Source organism: Chiroxiphia lanceolata, chromosome 6, assembly GCF_009829145.1.
Source record: "Chiroxiphia lanceolata isolate bChiLan1 chromosome 6, bChiLan1.pri, whole genome shotgun sequence".
NCBI classification, from domain to species: domain Eukaryota; kingdom Metazoa; phylum Chordata; class Aves; order Passeriformes; family Pipridae; genus Chiroxiphia; species Chiroxiphia lanceolata.
The window spans coordinates 56,283,777-56,303,211 of NC_045642.1; the positions used below are offsets into that span (position 1 = coordinate 56,283,777).

Sequence of the window (19,435 nt, forward strand, 5' to 3'; positions counted from 1 at the left end):
CTTCAGCATTTGACAAGGGGCTGTTAAAGCCTCTCGAACAGTAAATCATCTCTTTTCCCATCAATAATTTTATTATGATAATTGTAGAAATGTAAAATGTTAAAATCCCACTTTATTGCTATAATAATGGATTTAATTTGAAAAACATATAAAGTGAGGCCATAACTGTGCTGGAGGGATATATATATGTGATGCCACTACATCTATATAATTTCCTGGTGTCTTTACCCACATATTTTGAATGGAAGAAGGAATAAAAGCAATTCTACTTGCAAGATTTTTGAGATTGGGATAGGATTCTGAAAAGGAAAACGACATGATCACAGAAATGTAAAAATTATGATAAAAAACCAGCCTAAATTTCACATTTATGCAAAAAAAAAAAAGAAAAAAGAAAAAAGAAAAAACAACGTAGGTGTTTATTTGTGATTTGCTCCATTCAGGCCCTTCCCTGTTGCCAGGAAAGCCCTGTTTTCCAGCTGCACAATCAGTACTATCACTATGTGCTATTTTTGGCTACTGAACACATTTCATGTAGCGTCATCCTTCCCACACCAACACTGGAATGAAGGGTGGAAACTCTTCTTTCCACTCCTCTGTCATTTGTTGCTGCTCCCATCTGCTCGGTGGCACTGCCTGCTCCATCCTCACTGTGGAGGGATCTCCAGGTGCTTTTCCCTGTTCCTTCTCATTTCCTTGAGCAAGTGGGTTTCCCTCCAAAGCTTCATGTGAGATGCTTCATGGTGGCATCCAGAGTACATGTCCCAGATATGTCCAGTCCCACCTTCTGGTCCTAGTGCAGAGGAGCTGCCGGTAAGTAACCCTTTGATGGGCGATAGAGTCCTTGTGTCCAACTCCTGAAGCTTTTTACAAATGGGCTGTTTTTAAGGTCATATAATTTCCCAACTCCCACTTTGGTAGGTTTCCAGCTCTTGTCAGGATATGTTAATGCCAGGTTTCTGTCTGAGGGGAGAATGCATTATTTCTTCTGACGCTCTGTAGCTTTGATTTCCATAAGTCATTAAAGTCTAGTACATATCGTAAAACTACTTCCTTTTTAAGGTTTCCCTTTGCTAGGTGCTACCCAACCAGCTAGTTGTTTAATATTTTTCTCTCCTGACATGGTGTCGCTGTTAAGTATTTGGAAAAGCTCATATGGACAAAAGCTGCACTTGGAGTTATAAATCTTTTCAAATATAAGGTTCAGTTTCCTTGGTTGTGCCACAGGAAGAGCCCTCATAGCTAAAGCTATAACCACCTCTAACCTGAGCTGGGCTGTGTCTCCCTAAACCTGTTTAATTTTACACAGAATAATCAAATATTCATTATGTGAGTAAGTGTGTGTGTGTGTGTGGCTGCAGCAGAGTGATTAGGGTACTCACCTGGTAGATGAGAGACCCTGTTCCTAGTGACTGCTCCAATGAATATTTAAGTATTACATATTAAGTATTCATTGGAGCAAGGATAGGAGCAGACTTCTGCCACCCCCAAGGGAGCACCCAAACACCAGGCTGTAAAGTCACTCTTTCCTTCTTTAGCTCAATGAATATTTAATTATTCAAGGCCAAACAAGACAGCTTTAGTGGCAGAGACTGAGATTCCCTGCTCCCATATGCATACTGTAGCTCTGATGGTGAGGGCTCGTGTACAGGAGATGTGGATTTGTATTTCTTTGGACTTGGAAAGAAGTTGAATCCAGGTTTCCCATACCCTGACTGGGGCTTCCAGCTTCTGAGCTCCCGAATGAAAAATACAGAGCTCCAACACACGCTGTCCACGGTCATGAGACAGAGGTGTTATGACCCCAAGATCAGAGAAAGCATTCTTATCAGTGATAAGGGTGGGTTTATACATCTCTCAGGAGGAGGTAACAAGCTGAAGATGTTCCTCATTCCATGGCAGTTCCAGCTGGCTATGCTATGTGCCTTTCTGAGGTTATTCAGAGAGTGATGCATAAGAAAATGTGCTCATCTTCTTTACTCCGGGGCCTGACACCCCCAGACTGTAGTTAATGGCACCTAATCCTGCTCCTGCAGCCCAAGGAGTGGATGTGTGAAAAGGTGACTTTGGGGAAAGCATCCAAAATAAAAGGTAAGGCAAGGGTATTTGAATCTAAAAAAGTACACAAGTAGAGAATAGAGGAGTAGGAAGATTAAAGCAAGAAGAAAAACATGGAGTAAGGAGCGAGCAATCCTTGAGTGGGGAAATAACACACAAGGGGAAAAAAACAGCAGGGACAGTGAGCAGAAGGCACAAACAAATCATCTCAGAAATAATATCCTTTACCTACCAGAGGAACAGAGGGAGTAGGGAGAAAGGGCTAGAGAAGATGACTTCAATCTTAAAAATAAAATGCAGAGAATCTCTACCACACACTTGAGTCTTTGAAAAATAGAAAATTTGATGTCTGCTCTCCACTTCCAGAGGATAGTGGAGATTCACTTTAGATTCACCTTGGGGAGTTGATTCACTCTGGATTCACTTTGGGTAGTTGACTGTGGGAGCATTCCTATGCAGAAGAGTGACTTATTGCTGTTATTGCAGTTCTGTTTCTTGTAATTTCAAACAATCCACAACACTATGATTCTCTTGTTAAAAACTGTGGCTTCCAAGCTAAAAACAGAGTAACAACATAAATGCAATATTGAAGTGCAAATAAATTACCTTTTTGTACCCATCAGGATTGTGTCCAAACCCAAGTCTGCTGCATAGTCCCAGTTGTTGAAATGGCAGCACTGCATTCCAAATGGAACTGCTTAGCTTAGAACATTTCAAAGGTTCTCCGAATGATATGGTTCATGTATTTCATATCACATTTTTGTCCATCTACCCCGGGGCTGTTGAGCAGCCACCTTCAGCAACTGTTCACTGCAATTTAGAGAAATGCTTTCTGAACACTTTGCTGTCCATTACTTTAACTAACCTTTTCCCTGAGAATACAGTTTTAGAGTACTGAATGTCTATGACAATGAAGGAATATCCCTGTTGTCTTGTCACAAATAGCACAGTGGTCTGACTATAAATGTCCAAGCAGATGTGTTACATACCCACAGCCACAACATAGCCACAGAAGCTCAGAACTTCACCCAGGCACATTAACCCTGTTTCAATGGCCATGTGTTTTGTGTTTTGATCAACTCTTTAGGCAGATGACAGTAGCTATCCTCCTTCAATACTGAGGAAAAGGCAACCTGTGGACCAAGCTGTGGGGGAAAAGCGGAAAGTAGAGAGAAGGGTTCGATTTCGTGAGCCAGAAGTCATTGAACATGGTATGCGCAAGCTATTAAGCCTTTTGGCATGACTTTTCTAGCTTTTAACATCCACCCTGTCTGTCCACATCAGCTTCCTCCTCTGATAATGTTATTTGTGATTTTCAGCTCCGCATGGAGCAGAGGATGTACAGTTTTTGCTCTGTGCTCTGCAGAATTGTATCTGGTTTATTTGCCTGCCCGCCCTGGGAGGAGACAGGCTCCTGCACCCTCAGCTGTTCTCACAGTGGTCTCCTGAGTCAACCCCCACAGGGATCATTGTAGACCATGGGTTTGGCTGAGCCCCAGGGCTACCCCAGAACAATGTATCCACTCATAAAAAGGATCTCAGACAAATTTTAAGCATGTTTATGTCATTCTGGGTACCTAGGATGTAACACGAAGGCAGGAGCCAGCCCTTTCATGGTTTGGAGCAGCATGCATGCCACAGAATACAATAGCAGAGGTCTAAGCCTAGCAGCCAGGATGTAATAATTTCTGCCAGTGAAGGCACCCAAGGAATGACACAGCCAACAAAACCTCTGGTCATTTCAGTCATGAGCCAAAATAGCAGCTTACAGATAGGTTAGCTGGGAGTGACCATAAGCAGAGGTCTGGCACAATGATCCAATTTGCACTTCTGCATATGCTATGTGCAATGCCAAAAAAGAACTATTTTCGTTACATTCTGACTCTCCCCAATTTGACCCAAGTAAGAAAATTGTATTTATTGGTAGAGAACTAAAATTGTATGGGTTTGATACATCAGTCAGTAAAAACACAGGTGACAGAATGGTAACATTTATATTCCAGCCACCTGTTTGGACTGCTACAGCTTCTGAAAACAAGACTTGGCATCTGCTGATGTGTCTGTAAACAGACCTCTCATTTGTTTGGCAACACATTGTTTGGGATGCCTCCTGACGCAGGAGGGGAAAGCTATTTCTTGATAAGGTTGTTGCCATGGCCTGGGCTTTCCCATCAAAACTGAACTCCTGGAAACACTCAGTGAGTCAGCCCTAAATTCGCCCAAGCTCATCTGACTGCTCAAGAGGATTTTGATGGGAGTTAATAACTCCCTGAGCTCTCTGCCAGGGTCCCTGCCCCCCATCCGTGCTGGTGATCCTGCAGTCAGTCCGGCCCAGGGGGACCAGGTTGGTCTCCCACCGGCTCTGATTTCAGCACAGCCATGCTGGAACTCCAGGGAGCTGCAAGGATGGAGAAGACTCTGATTCATTTCCATGAAGACATGAGAAACGTTCTAACCCATAATTAGTATTCTGTGATTTAAATTATTTACTGTTTGTCCACACATTATTAACATTAAGGCTGGTAAGATGAACATTTCTGGTACCAGTGAAAATTTTCCATTCTATGGTGTTTTCATCCTGGATTGTGTCTGGGCCCCGGCTACCAAGCAGAGGGATTTTCAGGATATTGTTGGATGAAAGTAATCTGAGAGTGGGCCTTGCCTACTTAACTTTCATACTTCTGGTCTATCTCCTTTCCTTTCTAAAAATTACTTGGAATAGGCAGGTTTTCTTTGCAGGAGCTGATTACTGACTGCCCTGCAACAGCAGTAAACTCTGCCTCTGAACTCTTCCATACAATAATTTTTCCTCGCTTTCCTGAAGTGCACCTACATCTGCATGTTTGCATGAAGGGGATAGATCCTCATCCAGAGCCAAAAGTGTTGTAAGAGGAGGCTCAGCATCTATAAAGTGACAGGCAATTTCAGAGACACCACTTGGTGCTTGCTTTTATGTTCACCTGCTACCAGGAGACCTTTCCAGGCGTGTAAGAACATTTTCATTCTGTTTTCTAGCCGTTTCCTGCTGTGACTACGTAGTGGGTAAGTTGAATTTTCACATTATAACTGTGAGCCATCCATAGCATTAACCTGAGTTTGCTTTTGTGGCTGCTGGGATGCACTGTGCAAATACACCCTCCGTGTACACAGCATTTCGTGCTGTCAGTGGTTGTTGCTTTTTCTTCTCTGCATAAGCAGCACAAGGTGCTGATGAGGTCTGGTGCAATTTTAAACAAGACGTCTAGTGAGACAAATAGTGGAAACAAAAATGAAATCCCTGAAGCTATTTTTAATTTAAATATAATTAATATATTTTATGGCAATAGAATAGGTACAGGTTTTTCACTAAGATATGCAAGGAAAGCACCCCAAGCGAAACAATAGTTCTCCCTGCTGAGTCTTGTGTGTGAGGAAGAGACAATTCATTTATATGCTGGCAGCAGGGTAGAAATAATAAAAATAATGTGTTTTTTCTATTTTTTTTTTGTTCGAGGCCAGGCAGCCTTACAGATCCTGAAGCAAATGTGTGTATCTGGATTTCTTATGATGGTGATCATTTCTAGAGGCCCTGGCCAAAATCCAGCCCCTGCTGTATGCAATGCAGTGAGAGGAGAGGAGTACATATATATACATGTATATATACACACACAGACCCATAGTGTTGGGAGGCCAAAAAGCCTCCCAGACAGATGTCCCTATATCCCCTAGCTATTGCTGTTGTCCAGGAAAAGGGTTTGTGTGCTCATGACAATGGAAGCATCAGCTAAGGCAGTCATTGGGCTAGAAAGGAGGTGCTGTAGGCAGGAGAGAGACAGGTGGAAAAGCAAAGATCAAATATTCTTCAGGGGACAGTGGAAATGTGTGTCCAAGGCAGAAACTGAAACAAAACTTCCTGTGTCTGGGTCCAGTGCTTTTCTCAGATGAGTTGCCATAAGACTGGGCACACGCCTGTGGCTGTGCATGCTCTTCCAACAAGCAATTTAACTAACAAATTTAAGCATTAAATTTCTACTTGTAATCTAGAAAAACAAACTTAAATTTCAGTACATAACTGTAGTGATGTGCTGAAGCTGTTGTGGGCATAGCTTATCTCTATTCTGTGAGTGAAATTATTTTTGCGCATTACTTTTTTTTCTGTTCATGGACTGAATATACGTCCTAATTTTGCAGATTGGAAAACTCAAGTTTGCATTTGAGGTCACCCAGAAATAACTTTTGCAAGGTTGAAAAAGGTTATAAGAAATTCACAGAAAAGGGCTGATGTGAAAAGCTGTTCAGCTTTCACAGAAAGGTTTCTCTGCTCCCATGTGTGCTCATCAGCCAAGTCCCTCACTGTGAAGGGCAGGTGGGCACCCAGTGGAGAACTGTAGCCTGTGGTGTGAGAAATCACACAAGGGAAATACCAACTTCCAGCTCACAAATCTCTGCAAATGCAGAAAGTGGTGAGCAATTCCCTGGCTAAACACCTTCATATCAACCATTCATAGAATAATGCCAAATAAACAAATTTATAAAAACGGAATTCTGCTCATGGATAATTTGCAAACAGAAAGAAGGGCTAAATTTAAATGAATAAATTATTTGCTGCAAATAATTCACTCAGATCTATTATGGGACATTGATTTGGTTTCTGGTTAGCTGTAAAATGACTGCCTATTAACATTTTACCTTTTCCCCATGCACTTTTTGATACATTATTATGTGTTTTCTGCTTGGTTTTATGACTTTTACCTTCCTCTCTGTACATCTGTATGACAGTTTAATTGACTGGTGTGTATTCCAGGGCTCGGAGTAGAAGCTAATTTAAATATGTTACAGCTAATGTTGGCCCTTTACCCATAATAATACACTCCACATTTTTATCTCCTTATTGATTATGTGCATATGGCAGGAAAATAGCTGCACACTATGGGTTTTATTCAGGCATGAATTTGGCTTTATACTGTATGTTTAACACTCTAAGTGCTTTATAAAATAGTACAGACTGTGGAATGGCCATGAAGTCAAACAGAGCAGCCAGATCTGAATCAAACTGGATCCCCGAGGCACACGGATGGATAAACACGTGCAAGGATTGGGGCACAGATGTCAGCAAGCTAAATGTAGCCCTCTGATTTCCACATGTGCGCTGTGCCTGACCCAGGGTGCTTTAAACAAACTTGAACTGTATTTTGAAGACAAGAAAAATGTTTACAGGTTGTTCCTGCCTTAGAGCAAGTGCAGAGGATGTTCCAGTGTAATTAGCACACGTAGCACTTAGAGAGTGGTTAAAACTGCCAGAGCTTTCTAAACATTTTCTAACCCCTTGGTTAATGGAGCCTTGTTTCAGTTCTTACCATAATTAGCAGGAGTCCCAAACAAGCTGAGTTACCAGGGAAAAGGATGGAAATCTACATCTTGTCTCTTTTATGGAGCATTTGTGATCATTAAATATTGGATGAAGTAGCTTCATATTCTCTTAGTATTCAACTTAAAATTTAGTGTAAAAGTATAAAAACTAATTGCTGGAGGGCTACTTGAGATCACACATTAACTATGGTAATCCTCTTCCTATTGTATGTAATTAAACCCTTTAAATGCTCCATTAGATGATATATTTTATAGTCACCACCCTCCATCAGGAGGTGTGACTCACTATTGCTTAACTGATGTGTATGGAAGTACTCACAACCAGAGCCCTGTGTACCCTGCTGTTCCCAGAAAACTGGTACAAATGCATCAGCAGGGGACCAAATTTGGAAAGTGTTTAAGATGACAGTAAAATAACGCTGCTTTCTTTTTTTTCTCCTCATCACCATTCAGTAGATGACAGGTCATCATCTGGATTGCCTGTGCTCCTGTGGCTCTCATTTTGTGCAGTGCTGATCCTTGCTGTGAGTCTCTACTACACCAGCATGAAGCAAGATGTCAAAGTCCTGGAGGAATTTCAATCCCGACTTGTTATCTTCTTTCTTCATATAAGACACGTTGCTCAGAGATGTTGGACTTGGTTTGTGAAGCAGTAGCAATGTCCTTCAGCCTTACACTGTTAAGCAGCATGAGTCAGTGCAAAACTCCCAGTTTACTCCAGCCACATGCAAAGAACACATGATCATCCACCCCAAAGAGCAAGAAAATCACCCCTGTTGTGCATCATCCAGCAGCCACTTCTCCTTTTTTCTTCTTTGTTTGTTTTTCCACATCAATGAACAGTCATTACTAGTGCCTTGAGTTCTCACCAAACTCATGCTCCATCACCCTGAACAGCAAACAAGTATCTCAGTTTTGTCCCCCATAGTTTATGAACTGCTGATATGAGGAGCAAAAGTAGAGAGAGAAACAGATTGATCTGTGCAGGCAGCAGCAAGCTCTGAAGAAAAGTCTCCTGAGTCTCAGGTCAATGCTTTAGATATCAAATTACCTTTCTCCTTAAGTCTCCTAAGAGCTATTCTGCAAAAGTTAAAATAAAGCAGAACTATTCCACCAACACTTCTCTGGTGGCCAAAGGGTTGAAAAGCTGCTATATTTATACACCTGAAATGTTTATTAGTAAAATCCCAGCAAATGGCTTTCTCGTTTCCCTTCATGCATTTTTTTTTTTTACTCCATGGGCAAAAGCTGTTTCTTACTGATTCACTTAACTCCCAGGAGTGAAAAACAACACGAAAACTCATTTAAACAGAAAATAGTTTATTTGCCTAACATAAAAAATAGCAGCATTGAAACTCAGGCTAATCATCAGATCGGTAGTTTAATCCTCTGGGTTTGATTCAGTCCATAAACTCTACGAGCTGACTTAAAAGATTTATGATAATGCTTGTATTCAGCCAGAGGTTATACTTTTTATGCCTTGGTATTTAGGGCCTTATATCACGGCAATATGGACTGGTTATGAAGGAGTGGGAGGCCAAGTCCCTTTACCCCTCCATTGCCCCCCCTACTATGCAGGTCTCTGAAGAGAATCCTATTAATGGAGATCACGTGAAATGGTTCTTTGGGTATCTGAGAGGAGAGCAAATTAGTGCAAGCTTGTGAGCTTCAAAGAACCAGCACAAACAGCTTTTTAGGCCTTAGATTCTTCACAAGTAGTACCTGATATGTGCTTGGAGTTATTTGGTATGATAAAATTGACATCAGAACCTGTAAAAGCTGAAGAAAAGGAAGCAGGAAAAAAAGGGGGAAAGAAAACATTGCAGAGAAGATTAAAAGTGATGCCTGCAAGACCTTGGCTGGAATTCCCCTGCCAAGACAACCACCAAAAAGAAAAAAATGGTGCTTTATTTTTAATAGAATTTTTTAAGAGGGCCATACCTCTGCCCTAGCAATCTTCTCCCAAACAGCCCAAGGACTTTAACCAGGAGATGATAAACAGAAATGCAATATGCAGCCTTCTCTCAAGAGGAGAGTAGGCAGCAACTTGATTGAGAAGAAGTCAAAAAAATTGCTGCCCAGGATAGAAAGAAGTGACTTCAGTGGCTGTTCTCATGCTCCTCCTAAGCTGTCAAAGCCACAGGCATTGCATTTGACATGTGCCGGTCTGCGAAGCAGAGGTTGCTGCAGGAGGAGTATTTGGCTCAGGGGCTCTGTGTGCAAACCACTCAGGTACCCCAGCTCAGAGGGTAAGTTTCACACTGCTTCCCTCCCCTCTCCACTGTCTCAGCACTGCTGTTTAGGTAATAAAAAAGAAAGGTTTTAAACTTGTGTGCTGGTGAATCTCTGATGAAAAGGTTTAGATTGGGACCTGCACAGGGCGAGGGGGTCATTGCAACTTCTGTTTGCATCTTTTAATGTTTATGATCTTTTTCATGGTCATGTTGAAACTCTTTGGCAAACCAGTGGTGTTCCTTTTTGGCTCTGGACTGACATGTCCTCCCAGCATGTAGCAATTAGGCCCTTCCCAACAGGAGCCTGTTGGAAGGGACAGTTCCCTCACTCCAAGCCATGGCACATTGCAGCAAAAATGCAAAGGTTGAGCTGACAAGAACAAGAGCAGTAGAGTGAACCCTTCCAGTATGTTAGCAACCTGGTTTCAGTAACTTTGAAAAAGCTGATGGTTTTTCAGGACTGTGAGGAAAAACGTGGAGGTGGTGTGAAGATCATATCTGTGCCCACCTTCCTGCACAGTTCCCCAGGAGATGGGCATAGGACCACCTTTCCACTGGATCTGCTTTAAATGGAAAATGTCATTGTTCCTCTTGCTGGGGCCCAATTTTATCAGTGTGAGTGAGAATAGATATCACATCTGGGCTGTCAGGGACATTAAGCAGAGGAACAGCTATTCTTGGCTTTTATGTCAGTTCTGGTTGGGATGGTTTTGGGCATGGGCAAAGGCAGCACTTGAATTATCTGTTGAGGTCTCATCATGGCTTTACAAGGTCTCCCAGGTCAGGATTGTTTACTGTGGTCGGTCAGGTACGTTGCAGGCTGCAAAAGGCCAAATTAAATTTGCCTCAAAGCCAGAAGATTTGAAATAAATAAAAGCTAAATTACATTCCAGGGAGAGTGATGGCATTTCACAGGTGAAGAAACTGAAGCTAAGAAAGCCAATGCATCTGTGGGAGTGAATGAAGTAGGTCAATAACAAGTCTGGGAATAGGAGGAAAAATTCCAGCTCCCAGGCCTGTATTTGTTTACTGCTGCACAGTTTCACTGTGGACTTACCTGTTTTATTTCCTTCTCACACTGAAGCCTTTTTCCCATTCACTCATCCTGCTTAAACACCCCTCTACACACACACCCACCCGTTTTCCCTCTCTGCCCCTTCATTCAGTTCTTTATTCATCACAGCTTTATCCTCACTGCTGTGAACTAGATCTGATTTCTTCGTGTTCAATGGTGTTTTTCTGTGTGATACCTTTGTAAGTTTGGAACCCTAAAGTTACAAAAAATGAGCTGTATTGGGTAATAATCCCCTTGCTGGCCATGCTGGGTAATATTTCCCTTCAGTACAACTCCTGAGAATTTCCCAAAAGAGATAAAAAGGAGAGGGAGTACAAAATTTATTGTAAGTGGTAGAGATGCTCACCTGAATTCGTGCTGGTGCCAGCTTGGTGAATTGCCTTAGAAGACAAGAATCCTGCAGCTAACCACCTCTGAGCAACTATTTAATCCAGCTTGGAAATGGTCATGTTTTAGATATAAAGGCCTGAAAGAGGAAGTGATGCAGGACAGGACTCTTGCAGCAATTTTTGAAGCAGACAGTGGGTAGATGTGGGCTTCCCAGGAGTAATGTCTGGGGTGGCAGGAGTCAAAGAGCCAGAGGAGAGTACAAAGTCTGAATGTGAATGACAATGGACTAATGGCAGGGCCTAAGGGTAGAAGTGCTGCCTAATATCCCTTATGCAGTGGGCATGTAGTTAATGCACAACAGAAATCAGCAGACCACAGCAGAAGGGTAAGTGTTGTTTTGACAGTGTTCAGTACATTCCTGCAGTGTGAACGGATGGAGGGCAGCTGCCAACACCCTCTTCAGGCAGGGCCACCACATCAACAGCACCTGATCGAACTAGCAGGTGTATCCATACCCATATGATTAGAGGAGATAGAAAAGGACATAGTGAGATGACACTAGATGTTTTTACATTAACCTTTTGATGCACTCAGCATTAGTGCTGGTAAAACGTAGTCCCAAAGACTGCTTCTAGTCCCCCTCCCTCCCTTCATCTGTCTAACCCTGACAGTCTGAAAACAAGTTAATGGAGCAGGAGAAGCCCATAGCAGCAATTGTAATTGTCATTTCTGCCTTTTGCCACTTTGAAGCAAGAAGAAGGGCTGGCAGCTTGTGACTATAAAAAGGGTGTTACCAGCAGCCCTCAAGCAATAACTCAGGAGCCTCTAAGATAATAGTGTGGACTTGTTTATTATTAATTCCTTGCTCCAGGATAGCTGTTGGGAACCTTTAGGTCCACCTCTGAAGAGAAAGACTGATGCTACATGAAGAAAATTAAACAGCTGGTATTTAGAAAATCAGCCTGCTCATGCAGCCTGTGGTCCCCCTTTATATTTGCTAACAATCTGCCTTTCAGCTGCATGCTGACACAGGACTATCTTCTCCTTGCCTCCTCTGGCATTAGGGTTCACTGCAGGAATGCAGTACAAAAAGGGCTCAGGCAGCTTAGGATTGTTGGGCATAATCCTTGACTACACAAGCTGTGGCATGGAGATGCTGGGGAATGAGTAAATGAACTAAGATGCTGCCACTGACTTTCAGAACTATTTTTTATCTTACACTGTAACAATTTAAATTCACCTTCAAAGAACAGGCACAGAAATATTGAATTTTCAAATAATTTATTTTTATATATCACCAAATCATAAAAAGCCAATGCACTGTCCAGCAAAAAGCATCAATATATAAAACACATTAGCTCATTTTCAGTAATGCTAGAGTGTGTCACTTACACTGAACCCAGTCCAGCTCCTACTAAAGCCAAAGGAAACTGTCAGTGACTCCACTAGCAGAAGGATTGGACTCAGCTAGGTGTTTACAAAGGGCTGTATTAAAATGCTAGTAAAAATTTCCCTTTGGAGGCTGTATCAAAACAATAATAAACCTCACTCCCTTTCTGGTTTTGTCAAATACATGCAATTAAAGCTCCTGATCAGCAGTCATTACACTTCAAAGGGTACAAATCAGGAGAGAGAATATTCAAAACAGGCAAGGCTTTACCCTCAGTTTGTGTGGACTGGTATGGCTGCTTACAGGCTAATCTATATACACCATCAAGGGATCTGCCCCTCTGCTGCTTTCAGTGGTTAAACAAATCATGAAAAAGCTTTCAGTTTTCTCCCCCAAATGCCCATTATTCAGGGATCTCTTTGGCAGCATAACAAAATAGCTCATCTAGACTCTTAGAAAGCTTTTTCCCACACGGCTATAAGATGAGACAGTAGCTCATGAATACACACATCACAGGACATACATTTCAGGGGCTGAAATGCTTTCAGGCTCTGCATTGACTCACAAGCAAGAAACATCTGCTTCAGATCTTTGCAGGTGGTACCACACAAAAAACCTGAAACTTTTAAAACAATGGCTGCTAATGAGCTACTTCAAAAATGGCAAGTCTACAGCTATTTGGGAACAGTGTTTCCTTCCCCACACAAGTCATGAGCTACACAGGGCAAAGGGCCAATTGTAGTGCGTCTACATCTGCCAACATGGAAAGAAGAGCTTTCCAAAGAAGCCCCTCCAAATCAGGTGACACTGTCAGCACCTTTACACCAGATACATGCACGGCTGGCACAGGTGGCTCTCTCCAGAAGCTAACTTTAGGTTAGCAAGTGCCTCAAGGGGATGCTCTGCAGTTTGTGAAGCCACACGAGCAGGTAGGGGCTGAGCAGGCCAAGCAAAGGCTGAAATGGATGTCAATGCTGCCAGCACAGGCATTGCCACTCAGATCCCTCATGTCACAGCCTAAAAGCCAAAATCCCTCACAGAAATGCACCAGTGGTTCTCCTCACTACCTGTTGCTGTTTGGATTGATGCTACTGTCCTGCATGCCTCAGCTGTCCTTGTCCCTGGTAGGAAGAGATGTGAGAAATAAGGCCTAATCAGCTTGATAGCAATAAAACCTCTGTGAAGTTTGCAGGAATGTTCTCGAATATTAAAGATCCAGGGGGAGGAGATGTCAGTGGAACTGTTGGGCTTATTTGTTGTCATTTCATCATGTTTTGTTTATAACCTTCAAAAACTTCTCAGGAGTGTACTTCAGATCACAATATATTGATTTCTCAGTTGTGTAGCTTGGGCTGTTTTAATCAGAGAATACTTGACCAGAATGGCTCTGATACAGTCAGTCTGCACCAGCTGGGGACCCCAGTGCAGTGGTCCTCCCCCTGCAAGGATTCTGTTCAGTACAGAGCTTCTCAGCATCATTTAGCAAAGGGACTGCTTGCTACTCTAAAAGACTGTGGTTTAGTAAGAACACTGCCAGCACCTTGTGAAGTCAAATGCTGGACACTATTTTTAAAATGATAGTTAAAACTGCTGCAACAACTCAGAAAGTGGTTAACTGATGCAATCTGGAGCCAGTGTGTTGCAGGAAGATGTACTGTATTTCAGACACAAATTATTTCATGTCACAGTGTTAACATGGAAAAATAATTCCCTCTGCTGCAGGAGGGATGGGGTGAAGAGTTCTGGACTGTGTTATGTGTGATACCATGACAGACAGTTTTCAAACATTTCCTTGCCTTATAAAATCTATAGTTTAACATAGTACTCATCTAACTCCACCAGGTTCCTTGAGAGACTACTGGCAACAGCCTTGAAGACCACCCAGAGTAACTTAGTCCCAGATCAGGACTGGCTTATATAAAGGGAAGGGTTTAATGTCACTCACCAGAGAGCCTGAATAAAACCAGGGAAAATCCGTGACTGTTTGTCTTACTTTCGGACAAAGTTCGCCACAGAGACTGCAATTTTTCTCACATTCATAAATACCCTTCAGAACCTGTATACAGACTGGAGTCAAACTTGTTCAAATCTGGGGGAAACAAGGGGAAAGTAAGGAGGAGATTAAGAGTACTTTTGTCACAGGACTGTTTACTCACTTGTGTGAGAAATCACCCAAGATGTCAACAGTAATTGCAAATCATCATTCTCACCTCCTGGCAGGTTGTCTCAACCCTCCCTTTACAACACAGTCAAGTGGAAAGGGAGAACAAAAACTTCTCACATTGGGTTTCCACCACATACAAACAATTCAAGCTATTTCAGTGAGCAGCTCTTGCTGCCAAGTACCTTATCTCCTTGATAAACACCAGAACCACAAGGCTAAAACATTGTTGTTTAGGAATTTCAAGCCAAATAGAAGAGCTCCAACAGGGGGATTTGAGAGGGATCCAGGATAACCTTTCATGTCTAACAAATCGCAGTTATTGGCTTTTTATTTCAGTGAAAAAAAAAATTAAAAGCTCCCAAACCAAAATAAAATCATCATTTGACCAACGCCAAGGGCTATTCACACCACCCCTCTTGGGTGCCTATGCCCATTTTTTTGGGAATGAGGATCTGACAGGAAGCTAATAAGCATTAAATCCTAAATCCTTCAGCTATCTATGGAAATAAGATTTAAAGTCTCATATGGATTCAGTTCTTTTCACTGTTGTGTGCAATAACAGTTCAAGCAGTTATAGCAGCAATGAGAGGTAGAGAAGTTGAAGCACTCAGGTGAATACATTCGAGTTAATCTATGTTTGCAGTAGCAGTTCAATTACACTCTTTGGCACGGACAAAATAAAGAGAAAGCATTGCTATGTAAATACTCTTCCCAACAACAGAATGGAAAGACTGTATCCTTTATGTGCCTGCACTGAAATAAGTAGTACTTGCAATATATTAAGTAAATTCTATACTAACCTCTCAGAAGCAAATGTTAAGTTTTCTGTGAGAGTGCAGCTCCCTTCTATGTCAGGAGAGCATCAAAGTGCTGTCTTCTGTGCAGTTGTTACCTTCATAAATTACTGACTGGAATTTTGTCGTTTCAAAAAAAACCAAACATTAAAAAAACCATCTAGGTGTGTATCTCATCCTAAATACAACTCAGGATAGTTTTCCTCTTTCTTATAGAGGACAAAAAAACCCCATGCACATCAAAGCATTAGTTCTAAAATAATTTCTGTGCTTATGAAGCTATATGAGCATTTTGTCACTGCAGGTAAAACCTTCCTCTCTTCCCAAACTGACGAGCAGAAGGAAGGGACATTTGTGGTCTCCAAAGCAAACATTCCAATGAGATAAAAATGGGCTATTTCCATGAGCAAAGGAAATGGTTTGAGGCACAAATTTAGGATCTAGACACAGGCAGGATTCTCATTAGCTCAAGGATATTCACACCCAGGCCATTGACATAGAAGAAAAGACAAAAGTTTTCTCAGAATCCAGATTAGTGTCATAAATTACTGTAAGTGTTGCCAGCATAAATTACTATCTGGATTTCCTTAGAGTTATAATTTAAATGGTAAAAGTGATTTTACATGCAATATGTTTGGGAGGGCTTTGGAGAATGCAAATTAGAAAAGTCACATTCACCCAATGCCAGGTTTGTGTGCATTTTGCAGCTGGCATCCATTTTAAATTTGCTCATTTGATATTGCATTTTCTGAGACCCACCATAGATCAATGTCGAAGTTGTGCAGAAATCCCATTTCCCAAATAAAGCCCACACAATGGCCTGTGACTCACGCTTCCCCAGCAAGGTGACCCCATGTTCTGCACCCAGATCAGCCTGAAGAGACTCCTATGCACATCCCCCATTTTTGAGAGATGGTCTCCAACCATCAGCCCAAGGACTAAGCTGTGTGAGGTGCTGACAAATGAGGCTGGACCAACAGGCAGCCCAGACTAATATCAGGACATTACCCAGATATAGAGGAGGAGTTAAAACACCTCCAAACCCTCATTAGAAACCCATTTCAGCCCTTTGGAGGTTGTGCACTGGCCAGTGCTTTCCTATTCCGCTCACATCGCATCCACTTCTAGGTATCATAACCTAGGTATTATTGCACAAGTCCCAGTACTAAGTAAGTAAAATGAAGTGTAGAAAGTTAAGGAATCCTAACAACTACTCCAGCCTAAGCTGCCAGTTAAGAGAAGAACCTATATGCACATCACAGAAGAGCAGTGGAATTATTTCTGGCATTTATCTGCGTACATTGTACTAACACACATACATCCACTCCCTGATACTGAATTGAAGGCCTGTACACTAAGTCATCCATCATCACTGGTTATTATAACACCCCCTTTTTAAAGAGACCATATAATCGCTGCCATAGCACGTCTTTCAGTTTTTACAGTAAATCATCATGCTCTTATTTTTGTGTTTCCTACTGAAAGTTCCCAGCTGGGAGATGCCTCACGAATTACTAGGATAAGACGTTATGAGCGTTCATGCCCTCATGAGGAAATTCTTTTCCAAAAAAATGGCTTCAGTTGCTACTCTATTATAAAAATAGTAATAAACAGCATTGATCTAAAAGCTCATACGACACTTGTTAGCTTAGATTTTTCTAGCCCAATGTGGACTGCTGGCAGGGAATTGGTGGGGAAATTAACCACAGATGGTAGCCAGGGAATATATCTGATACAACGGAATAATTGTGTGGCAACACCCTGGTGCCTTGGAAAGCAGCATCCAGCTGTATTCAAGTACGTGAAGCTCTCCCTGGGTTACTCGCAATTTTCACAGGCCAAAATAAAGACCTATTGACTGTGCTTTTGGCATCACAGGGAACACAGTGACTAAACAGCTGCACTGCACATTCTCCACCAGAACAGGTCACATCTTTTCAAAGCACAGCAGCAGGAGGGGCCACACGGGCAAAGGTCACAAAGCTTTTTCCCCTTCCACCATGTGACAGTAAAGAAATGCAAGTATAAGCACCATACAGGGTTCTAGTTCTTTGAACACGGCTCTTGCTAGAGTGTTCCCAGAGGCCTGCTTCTGGAGATGGCAAATTGAAGGTATTGAAATATCACAGAAATGCAACATTCGACTCAAGAGAAACTCCTACTGCAGCCACACACTGTGCAGGTTGGCAATGGATCACTAAAAGCACAGGTCAGAAATGTACAACAGAGAGAAGTGTGTGAGAAAGAGCACAGGTATGTGTGTATAAATTACACCACAATTCTAATACATTTTCAGCCTGGCATCACCAGGTTGGCCTGAATGTCCAAGCTTTAGGATAAGAGGTTGCAAAAAAATAAGTACAAATAAAAAAACCCAAGTGGGTTCGATAACAGGGAGTTGCAGGATACCCTTTCTCCCCTTGAGTCAGCTAGAGAGTTTCTCACTACATGTTCTGCCTTCTGACTGAGGCAGGGGCTTCCATCGAAAATAGCTTTGCTTTTAAGCATCACTGATTCTTGAAAACTGGGTGCCAGCCTCTCCTCACCTGGCCTAGTGAAGAAAGCTGGAGAAAACAGGCTGAGATGCACAAGGGACTCAAAAACTCAGCTTTTTTCAGTTTGCATGGCAACTCTAACCCCAGGACCAGTGTTAGCTGCTTCTCATGGAATTGGAAAGGAGGAAAAGGGCTTTCAGATGGGAGGGATAGAAGAGACCATGAGCTTCAGACAACCTCACTTACGAGCAACATCATCTGCCTCAGAACCAGAGACAAGGTTTGAGTCCTGCTACCTCAGAGCAAGGATGATGAGGAGACACTCACTGTCTTCTGCCTCCTGGTTCTTAAAAACCTCAGACAAGACCAGGAGCAGTGGTACCAACCCACATGTTACTTCAGCCTAAATCTGGTTTGGCACGTACATAAAATACATTATACAAAGCAGCAACATGGTTCCACATGAGAATTAAGGCATGCACAGAAGTAATTTGTGGGAAGAGACACCACTGCTGAATCAAAGTGAGACTCTCTAGCTGGAGAAATAACTGGGGTAGCATAGGAAACAGGCTAACTTTCAAGACCCAAACTCTTCTTTAGGGTATGAAGAGGAAGGTCATTCCCTGGCAATGGGTTTAGGTACTTCCAAGAGAGTGTCCCTTATTAGAATCATAGAATTGTTTAGGCTGGAAAAGACCTCTAAAATCATCCAATTCAACCACTAATCCAGCACTGCCAAGGCCACCAATAAACCGTCACTAAGTGCCACATTTACATGTCTTTTAAATACCTCCAGGGATGGTGACTCAACCGTTTTCCTGGACAGCCTGTTCCAACTTTGACAACCCTTTCAGTGAAGATATTCTTTTCTAATATCCAGTCTATTAGACTGAATGACTAAAAAAGGCACTCCAACAATCCTGATGTCTGAATTTTAAATTGCTGTTAACTAACTTGATCTGTGATTCCCTCTTCATGAACTCCTCCTCTGATGTCAATTCACAACTACAAAAAAGCCACCTCTGTAAAGCCTTCAAAGGAACTGCATTCCCTTGTGGGTGGAAATCATGCTGAAAAACAAGACCTCTCTACATAGAGCTGTGGCCAGCTGGGGCTATAAGGGATGTTCACAGGGCTGGCTCACTCCTTAGAGCCTCTGGAGCCCTTTTTTTCTAAACCTATGAGAACATTTTGACAGTTAAATACAATGTCAGATTTTATGCCCTAAAACGCTTACTAATTCAGGGATTTGTTTTGACATCAAATTCTGTTTCAATCAAATGCTTAAGATGGTGCTTAGCTAAGCATCAGAGTCCCCAGAAGACAACAGTAAATCTGCATGGTTGTGCTAACCCCAGGCTTGTGCTCTGATGTAGTAGAAGCCTATCTTCTCTCCCCTCTTTCCAATTTACCAGGTCCTATAATTGTGTATGATTTGCACTTCTGTTGCAATAAATTCAGTCTCAACTCAAACACAGATGTCACAGACAGTGTCAGTGTACTCCCAGAAAAATCTTCTTCAATCCAGACTTAACTGTTTGGTTAA

At 42.2% G+C, this 19,435-nt stretch overlaps 1 protein-coding gene across 1 annotated transcript; it reads left to right on the forward strand.

Moving 5' to 3' along the window:
• The first annotated feature begins 486 nt into the window (after window positions 1-486).
• On the forward strand, window positions 487-9,722 carry C6H14orf180 (chromosome 6 C14orf180 homolog). Its single transcript, XM_032692293.1, is given in 4 exon segments — window positions 487-813; window positions 3,146-3,269; window positions 5,074-5,100; window positions 7,861-9,722. Coding segments are annotated over 4 exon segments (666 nt in total). The 5' UTR covers window positions 487-501; the 3' UTR covers window positions 8,064-9,722.
• Window positions 9,723-19,435: the final 9,713 nt, after the last annotated feature.